Source organism: Dipteris shenzhenensis, chromosome 16 (genome assembly GCF_047967505.1).
Source record: "Dipteris shenzhenensis isolate YYH24624 ecotype China chromosome 16, Dip_SZ_1.0, whole genome shotgun sequence".
NCBI lineage: Eukaryota > Viridiplantae > Streptophyta > Polypodiopsida > Gleicheniales > Dipteridaceae > Dipteris > Dipteris shenzhenensis.
The window spans coordinates 56,653,498-56,663,423 of record NC_141611.1 but is presented as its reverse complement, the minus strand read 5'-3'; the positions used below and the strand labels follow the sequence as shown (position 1 = coordinate 56,663,423).

The following is a 9,926-nucleotide window of genomic DNA, read 5'->3' as shown; positions in this document are numbered from 1 at the left end:
GTTGTTACTCACCAATCTGGTGATATAGATAGTGTTGTATGCAAATGACATAGTCCTTCTATGCTCCTCAGCAATAGTAGGCTTACAAAGACACCTAGATGCCCTAGAGGTGCTTTGTATAGAGAGAGCCGACAGCCAACCTTGGAAAATGATTTTCAATGACTCATAGGCAATACTTCACCGACACACCTTCACTTATTGCAGGGCGCCAATGGACATTGTACAATCATACACCTATCTAAGGCCCTTCACAACGACCATGCAACTAGAGCATGACTTACACAAGGATAGGGAGCTCTAGCTCGACTAGAGCAGAAGTGCTTTTAGGCACATTTCCAAGATGCCCCAATGAATGGATGGCTATTTGACACACTGGTGAGATCAACAGCCATGTACGCAACACCCTTCTGGGGAGTCGCCTATGAGCGACGACTAAGTAGCAATGTTTTGAGAGTTTGTATGTGATTATGGGATCCAAGATTATTCAAAACAATCCTTCAGCCCCCACTAGATCATACAAACAGAGTTCGCCATGACACCACTCCATATTGATATCATCTTCCAGACTGTCATTGATCTTCACAGGGTCTCGGCCTTATGTAGAGGGAGACTACAGAGATTGGCACTAGAGTCATCTATACGACTATTTAAGAGTGGAGTTCACACGGCCTAGTATACATGCTTATCCAAATGGTTTGGTAGCTAGGTTATTTAGATGGACGCCCTACCTTTTAGTACAACTTGGATGCAACAACCCCTAATCCCTTGGTCCCACGAGATGAGAAAATTGTATTATATGGTTGGACCTACTCCAGCTCTACACGACACGAACTTGGGGGGGGGACCAGAAGTTTCCCACCAAGTTTCAAGTTTACCGCGACCAATTTTTAAGAGGATCAAAGGATGGGGTGATTATCAAACGCCAATATCTTGAGGGCAGGCGAGTCTCACACACCCTCAAGATTGTCATCAAACATATGTAGGTCTTGTCCCATAAATTGAGGATCAAGGCAGGGAGAGCCATAGGTATGCGGATCTGCAAATTAAGCATGTTGTGGTAGATCAAGACAAAGGAGCATTTCCTATGTACTTGCCCAATTTACTGAGGGCGGTATGATTGTCTATTTGAGGAGGAACACGATTTTGGGCCTCTCTCCTAGCTGATTCACCTCCAGGACTAGGGCTATGTTGGCCTCTATCTAATGGAAATGCAACAACCTAGAGAGATCCTATAGCAGCAGACCAGACAGTAGGAGGAGATAGTACCATGGAAGACAAGGATGGATCAAGTTTAGCGACATGTCATAGGTTTCTACACATTCGAGTCTGCCCCTAGACATGGCGGAGTAGAGGAGGAGGAGATAGATGAAAATGAGGGCAGCATGGGTCACTAGGATGAGACAATGACAAGGAGGGATGCAGCAAGAGATGCAAGGACCACACACAATGTACAAACGGACCAAAGCACGCACGATGGAGGTTCATCACATCACAACTCTACTCGGAGGAGATCATCCAAGCAAAGGCATCACTCTCGATATGGCGCACTAGATGCAGAGACCATAGCTCTACTTGGACGAGATCACCCATCACTCTCGATATGGCCCACCAGCTGGATATAGAGATTGTGGAGATCTTGCCCCTCACTATAGCGAGAGACGAATCTAGAGACACATATATGATATATTTTCGCAGCTCATTGGAGAACCACCATGGCACCTGGTTATGTGTTTTGACTCTAAGAGTGAGGAATAGCTTTGAGCTTTGAGCTTTGAGTATTAGCTTTGATTTGAGCTTAGTTTGGTATAGTACTCAAGAAAGGGCCTTAGTGAGACTTTTTCCTCAGCTCACAATGGCTTGTATGTGTATGAGTTACTTGGTATGTACTTTTTGTCCCATAGGCCCACGAGGCCTCCCAAAGAGGGTAAGACATCTCTCTCTCTCTCTCTCTCTCTCTCTCTCTCTCTCTCTCTCTCTCTCTCTCTCTCTCTCTCTCTCTCTCTCTCTCTCTCCGCCACAGATATGATATATGGATCAATAGAGGGAGCCGACATAGCATTGCCAGACGAGGGGCACAAAGACCATACACGGCGCGATAGGCTCTCCCTCCCTCCCTCCCTCCCCCTCTCTCTCTCTCTCTCTCTCTCTCTCTCTCTCTCTCTCTCTCTCTCTCTCTCTCTCCCTCTCCCTCTCCCCACTAGCAAGTTACCAATTCAACTATCTGCCTCCTCCATAGTACCATATACCAAATTTCAAGTAAGCTTTCTTTTCACCTTGACTCCTTTTGATGTGCACATTTGTCTTCTTTGTATGGTGCTCAAACATAATAATTGTATTTTAGTCTCTTAGCTTTGTTACGTCTATTGATGGCTTGATACTATTTATCTGGGATTGTTTTTTTGGAATTATACTTGTCTCCTTGACATTAGTGCATTTTCAACTTCATTTATCAATTCCATTTTCTCCTTTGTAAAAAAACTCAAATAAGACTCATTTTGTTAATGTGTTGCGAAAGAGAGATCAAAAGAGAAATAGAAGCATCCGACGTTTAGTGATTGAACTTTCAGTAGTTGAAAAGGCACAAACATATACATGACTCAACAAGTCTAAACCCACGTAATATGAAATCATCAACAACCTTAATGATGTGGCAATAGGAAGGCCGGTTTTTATGAGGTCCAATACATGTCATGGTTGAGCTTAGCTTGTTCTAGGATAAAAGGTAACTAGTTGTTTCATAATTGACATTAATATGTAAAACTAAGCATTAAATTCTAACACTCGTTTAATCTTTCTTTTAGCTCAAGGCTGTTCTTGCAACGTTTAAACCTCTTGTCACCTAGTGGCTTTGTGAAGATATCAATGACTTGTTATTTGTGGTGCTAGAAAAGGGATCCCCTTCTTGTAGTGTCATCTTTTTCTTGATGAAATGTATCACACTCTTGAATCACTACAAGGCATATACAATTTTTGTTATCGCAAAATTGAATTGCACTATCATCTTGATTTCCTTAGAGTGGAAGCCTAAACGATAACGGGGGGAATTTTTTGGGCAAAAAAAGTAGTTGTTTTTTATATTATGTCTCAAGAGACCAATAATCACATAAAGTTCCAATTACAACTGGTTTCACCAGTACATCTGAGCCATCACCTTGTATTCTCCTTTAGTATTGTTGTTTGTTGCTCTTAAGTTATTGTAGTTGACTAAGGTGAAGGTATCTAGCTTTTTGTAGACCTCGTTTCATCCATTGACCTTGCCCAATTTGTATCAATCAAAGCCATGAAGTTGTGTGTTCTAACATTAGAAGTATATAATACATTCATGGCATCTTTTGGATACCTGAAGACCTTTTCGATTGATTTCTATTGTCTCCCTTGGGTGTAGCATAAGTTTCACTCACCTTATGGACTTCCAAAGAAACATCAAGCTTAGTGCTTGTGAAATAGTTACAATTGTCCACATAAGCTAATCTGCTATTTCCAAGCTTGCAAATTTAAGTGAGCATGTTTCATGTGCCATAACTAGATCTCACCATCATCAACAAAATCCCTATTGGCACATCAATGTACAACAATATTTACAGCACCATGACTTACTCCTCTAGCATTAATATTCACGTTGCGTTGTTTTGTACATAATAAAGAATTCTATATCACTGGATTCCACTTTCATTTCCCAATCTGAAATTTGACTTACTGATAGCCATAATTATGAATCAAGCACATAGTACACATTCAAGGTGATGCAAACTTGTTTCATCATACACCAATTTTTGTTTTGAGCAAATTTTGTCCATGCATCTAGTAGCTCCACTAATGTGACTAAGAATTGAGTTGGCTAATTTTTTATTCTTCTTAAGCCTAGCTGCAAGGAAGAAGAAAGAAAAAGATCCTAAAAACTATGTGTGACAAAAATAAATATGCTCTTGCTCATGTAGTTAAACTTTCATCATTACAACCTTCCATATAGTATCTGCAAACCATTTAGCCATCCTTCCCAAAGGACTATAAGACCATTGGAAAACCACATATGTTTATGCTCACCATGTAAATCATATTGGTAATACAACTTTTTTTTGTGATAACAAAAGCTATATCACATTTCATCCCAAAACAAAGCACATAAAGTGCATTTCCAATTTATCGAGAAAAATATGGTAACATGACATTTCACAAATCAAGCAACTTATATCTTCACAAGGCCCTAGGTGGCAACGAGTTTAAATTGTGCATGAACGTGCAAGACAACATTCAACAAGTGTTCTAGTTTAGTGGTTCATTTTACATACTTCTAATGTCATCTCTCAACCAATCAGTGGTGGTTTTTACTTCATAGTTAAAGCTGAGCTACAATAGTTGGTCCATGTATTGGACCTATTAAAAGCTTTGGCCTCCGCATTGCATTTCCACATCATCTAGGTTGTGAAATCCTTGATTTCAACCTACATAGGTTCACACTTGAAATGTCTACACGCTCCAATTGTACAGTTCAATCAATGAAAGTTGGAAGTATCGTTTTTAATTTGCATAGCCCACTAACATTAATGGCATTCTATTTCAAGGTCTTGTTTGAGTCCTTTTACAAAAGATAGTACAAGAAGAAAGAATTGAGAAATTAAGATGGAAATGCAATCATGGCAAGAAGTCAAGTACGAGGAGGAGAAAGTCAGTCCCATATAACATCAAGAAGTCATCCAGAGGTAACAAATGTAAGAGGCTGAAATACAATTAGTTCTTAAAGATGGCCATGTTTGAAACCAATACAAAGAAGACAATGTGACACATGAACACAAGTTGAAAGATCCTAAAAATAGTTTGTTGACGTGCATCCATGCTATAGAGATGTAATGGACATGCTACTTGAATAGACTCTACATTATGATGGGACAGCACTGCATCATATAGTTCCAACTAGAGAATTCTTCCACAACCACATATGGCATCGTTCATACCAAAAATTACCTCCAAGGTTCAAATCCATAAGCTCTTACCAACACAACCTTCCGTATAGTATGAGCAACCTTTTTAACTTCATTACTCTCAATGTTGCTGACAATATAACCATCCTTCCCAATAGTACTGTAATACCGTTGAAAAATCCTGTTGGTTTATGCTTACTGACCAAGAAAATAATAAAGGACTAATTGCTAAAAGAAAAGGCTCTATTTAAAGATATCCAAAGAAAAAATAAGCCAAATATGACCTTGATGATTCAATTAAAATCTTGCTACTGGCTACCCTCATGCAAGAGTGCCTGCTTGACAGTCTTCTTTCGAGCACGCTCAGCAGCTCGCCGTTGACGAGGTCGAAGCTCCCTCACATTGCGAGGTGGCATTGCGAATGGTTCCAAGGGCTTATCTGCAAATGGATGTTGATCATTCACAAAAATTCTCAACTTTCTTGCTCGATCCTACAAAAACGAATTCCATCATTCCTCAAGCCTTGAAATCAAATCCCAAAACACTAATCAAAGTGATTCCATCTGAAAACGTCAAAAATTAACTCATTCTGAAACGAGTCCTTAATCTATTTTACAAGTTATTATGCATGCACATCACTGGTAAGAAAGAGTATATGTCAACTCACATCACGTAGCCTGTTCTTAGGAAGCATACGAAGCACAGCCTTGCGGATAACCTCAGTTGGATCCTTTCGCATCTGATCTTTCAAGCTCCTTTCCTTCAAGTGACCTATGTACCTGCACAAGCACTTCTTGTCGAAATTAAAAATAGGATCACAACTCATCCCTCCCTCCTTCGTTAATATTTTTTACACTAATTGATAAAAAATAAACATCTTGCACACATGCAGGCGTTTGTCCATCTAAACACAACGCTTTCAGTTTCACATTACTCAACGGTGCTCACTGATTACTGACCGCTGACAAAATATCAGCCACTTTAAAATAAAAGCAAACCCTTACAACCGCAGAGCACACATGCCATACTACAATGCAGGTGGCTACTAGACCACTGGTGACTTTCATGCTTTGTAAGTACTCCAAACAATAAACTATCAGCCGCAGGTGGGCATGGTAGCCACAGAATAGCCAATGGAAGCAGAAACTCACAAAGCAATGAGAAAGATAGTCAACAATCAATACTGAACAGGGCTTTGATTCAAGCCTGCTGTCAAGAAAGTTATTGACTCTCAAATGGTAATGTTAATCCTTTTGATGTTATATATATTGTTCTCCAAATGCAGAAACCAAGCATACAACAGTGATCAGTCCATTGACTGTAGAGTAGAGAGAGACTACATGGGGAAAATTGCTTTCCAATCCAAACATCAAGGTCAGACAGAATAAACAAGCTGCACTTCAAGAGTTCAAGCTTATTTGTTCTGATCAAACAGTTCTTTACTCAAATCAAGAGTGTCTGGACGGGATGAAGAAACTTGATTGATGAGCAACGAAGTATGAAAGCTCATGTCAAAGTAGCAGCCGAAGGTAGCATGGGAGAGAAATGCAGGAACCATGTCCAGACAGATAAAACTATGTTTAGAGAGAGAAGCTACTGCACACTAGACTGCAAAGGTAAGCGCAAGTGCTGAAAAAAATTATCATTACTGTTGAACCTCCACTCGGAAGATCACAAGTTGACCTGGGAGGAATTGGTCCCAATGGTGCTTGACCAGGAGGAGCGCTTTGTCAATCTGTTACCGTCAATCTTTAGCATCATTGTGGTGAATTGGGAGATGTGGAAGCCCATTTGTTCCAACTGTTGAAGTTTTGAGCGTGCTTGGAGGTCCGCATTGGCAAGCATGAACTGCTTATGGAGCACGTGTTCAAAACATTCCCAAGTTAACACACTTTCGCCGTCCTTTAAGCGTTGTTGCCACCAAATAAAAGCTATATCTTTGAGCAGGGAAGCTGTCAAGGCAATCTTTTTGCCTTCAGTGAGGTCAACAGTATCAAAATACATGCGCATTTTGGCGCTCCCGATAGTTTTATGTCAAGTCTTTTAGTTTTGGAAGCTTGAAGTAAGCGGTAGAGGGCACGAAGCTCAACGTTTTCTACATCTGGTGGAATCGGGTCCACATAGTCGTTGGGTGGCGTCTCGTCATTCTCTGTGTGTGGTACTGCGAGAATCCTTGAGTAGCTGGAATTTCTAGACCAGATCAGAAATGCTGTCTTGAAGTTGAGAAATTTGGAGTTGAAGTATTGATTCGCCATGTATAGTCACTTCAGGGAACTTTTTAAGATTCAAGTCGCTAATCTCCGGAGAGGTAGGACGCGAGCGGTTCGACTTGTCTGAGGTCTGTGAGGAGAGCACGGGATTGTGCTCTAGTTTGTACCATTAGGAAAATCCGGGCTGCTCCCTAAGATTGCTCATGCAAGATGGGGCAGGGGAGGCAGGATGGAGCCACCCGTGGAAATCTGGCATTGGAGGTCCTGAGGAGGTAACACGGTGATGCCAAAGTGGGTGTTACTGCTCTTGAGAGGATAGGATTTGGTTGCAGAGTCCACGGATCTGGAAAAGGGCAAGGGCTGTTGTCGGGAAGGGAGGATATCCAAGAGAGGGAGTGTGTCTTGGGGAAGGGGGAACCTGCTCAGGAGGATATCTGGGAGCTGAAGGAGGTGGAGGGTACCCTGGAGATGCTGAAGCTTAGGGGTAAAAGTCTCTCCAAAGATGGACAGCGAACTCGTGGGGAATATCGGGTGTTGGGTATTTGCGTGTCTCATGAAACACAACTTGGACTGTGCTGAGGAAATAGTGAAGTTGAGGTGCTTCACGCAGAAGGTATAGGATGTGACACAAAAGACCCATGATGCAAAGGCCCCAAAAAGGGCTGGTTGTGCAATATGAACACAATATTGGGTGATGGGTGATGCCCGTGGTGACCTTGAAGGGGAAGGGGCATTACCAGGGATTTCCATGATATAAAAAAAGGGCTTTCATTTTCTGCAATTTGATAATGAGCAGCAAGTAAAAATATGGAAGAGAATCCTATCCTAGAAAAATAATAAAAAGAATTCACCTGGCATAGATTAAATCTGCCAATTGGTTGCATAGCATGGCCTTAAAATCTCTGTCTGGAGGTCCATCAAGTCCACGCTGAATGGTGAACCAGAAAAGGCGCTTGGAGGGCCGAGAGCTTTGATCAAGCGAGTATTTCGAGGCAGATTTGGGCGTTGGCAGAGGCGATTTGCAGAAGAGGGCAGATGTGTGGAACGTGGCGCTATTTTCTGCGTTGAATATGTGGCACATGCTTGTGTGTTACCTGGCTGGGCCTGGCTGGTCGGATTTAGAAGGCAGCAAAGGCTGCTGTTCACAGGCAAAGATGGTGTGAGAACCAGCAAGAGCCAGGCTGGTCTGGTCGTGATAGATGGGCAGCAAGGGCTCCTGGTCGCAGGCAGGTATGGCGGGAAGAGCCAGAGAGAAACGGGTGCTGCAAACTGCTCCAAAAGATGCAGACGAAAGCGACGGCCTGCTTGTGAGAGGGTGGCAAAATCCGTACGGCCGTTTTGAAGCGGAGAAGGCAGACGGAAATTCGCGATGTGTTTTCGCCTAAGGCTGGTGGAGGTTGCCAAAAATTAAAATGTTGTTCTTTGCTATTTCAATCTCTTTTCTGTTCCTTAGAACATTTCTAAATATAGTAAATCTAGGATTTCTTACAGTGGTATCAGAGCAATTTTGCTCTTGCTTGTAGGAAATGCCAAGCGTAAAAATTTTACCGCCAACCCCACCTATGTCATCAGTGGCCTCTCTATCTACCTCACATCACCAGTTGATGTGAATGGACATGACAATTCTCGTGTCCTTTGATGTGCTTGGGCTGTCCCAAAACCAAGGGACACACCCTTTTTCGCCAATGGACTCACCTTGTCGATGAAGAGCGTTGACTCCTCACCCAAAGGCACATCCGTTCGTGGAAAAAGACAACCCTTTTATGTGGGGACATACCTCTTTTAAAAGGAGACTTACCCCTTCACAAAAGGGCACACCTATTACAAAGGGTCATACCCCTTAGGATAGGTACACCCTTGGGCCCAAGCATCCACCTATAAAAAGGGTCCTTAGGGGGCTAAAAAGAGACAACCAGCCCCTTACCCAAGGCCTAACCCTTGGTTGCCTTAGGTTCAAATAAACCCAGGAATATTTGTATTGCTCGAGTGTCTATAGTGTGTCATCCATACAGTTGGGCCTCTCTTATATAGAGAGTGAAGAGTCACACATGAAAAGGTGTGTACTCCAAAGTGTATGTGCATAAAGAGGTGTGTACCCCTTGTGAAGGGTGTGACCCTTGATGAGAGGGTACATTACAATGGTAGTGTCTCTTGTGAAGGGTTGTCTCATAGGAAGTGTCCCGTCGAAAGGGCATAAGTGTCCATTCATCAAACCATCCATAAGTCTAAGGTATAGAGAAAGCAATACGTCACAAATCGTGACATATCGATTGTGGCAACTGATTCGTGCAGGGACACTTCGGCATATATGGAGATGGCGAAATTTTATTGTCTTTCATAATGGAAGTTACTTGATACTTTCTCTAAGGATTTACAGTTAGAGTTGTTGGCCTTAAGTACTTTTGTACTCAAGGTAGTGATCTTAGATTTTTTTTTAATATACCTTTGTAAGACTAGAATAAGTCCAATCATACAAATTTAGAATTTTTTTTGTTCTAAAGACCAAAAATCTACACAGAAAATAAAAGAGAAAATGAAAGAGAAGAAAAACGAGGAGAACAATAACTTTTATGAAAAACAAAAGGAAGACATACTTAGCAAGCAAAGAAACACTTATGTCATCATCAGTGCCTAAGCATAAGCAGCTATACTGGGTTTCTAAAGACCTGCGGAGTCTCTTGGGCAAACCCCGTGCTTACTAAAATACGTCAAATAAACAAAAGAGAGAAAACAAGAAATAAAGAAGAAAAGAAGAAGGTGACTAAGTAAAAATAAACAAGCAAGTCAAGAAACAAAA

At 41.6% G+C, this 9,926-nt stretch overlaps 1 protein-coding gene across 3 annotated transcripts in view; it reads right to left on the bottom strand.

Moving 5' to 3' along the window:
• Positions 1-4,873: 4,873 nt before the first annotated feature.
• LOC147893177 (Ribosomal protein L13 family protein) overlaps positions 4,874-9,926 on the bottom strand; it is a 32,629-nt gene continuing 27,576 nt past the window's right edge. For 2 of the 3 annotated variants that reach the window (XM_087387232.1, XM_087387231.1), the window contains 2 exons: positions 5,587-5,698; positions 4,874-5,410 (listed from right to left, as the gene is read on the bottom strand). In XM_087387232.1, coding sequence (XP_087243358.1) covers positions 5,228-5,410; positions 5,587-5,698 — 295 coding nt within the window. In that variant the 3' untranslated portion in view covers positions 4,874-5,227. The remainder of the gene's footprint in view (positions 5,411-5,586; positions 5,699-9,926) is intronic. The other variant, XM_087387233.1, reaches the window with a different exon arrangement.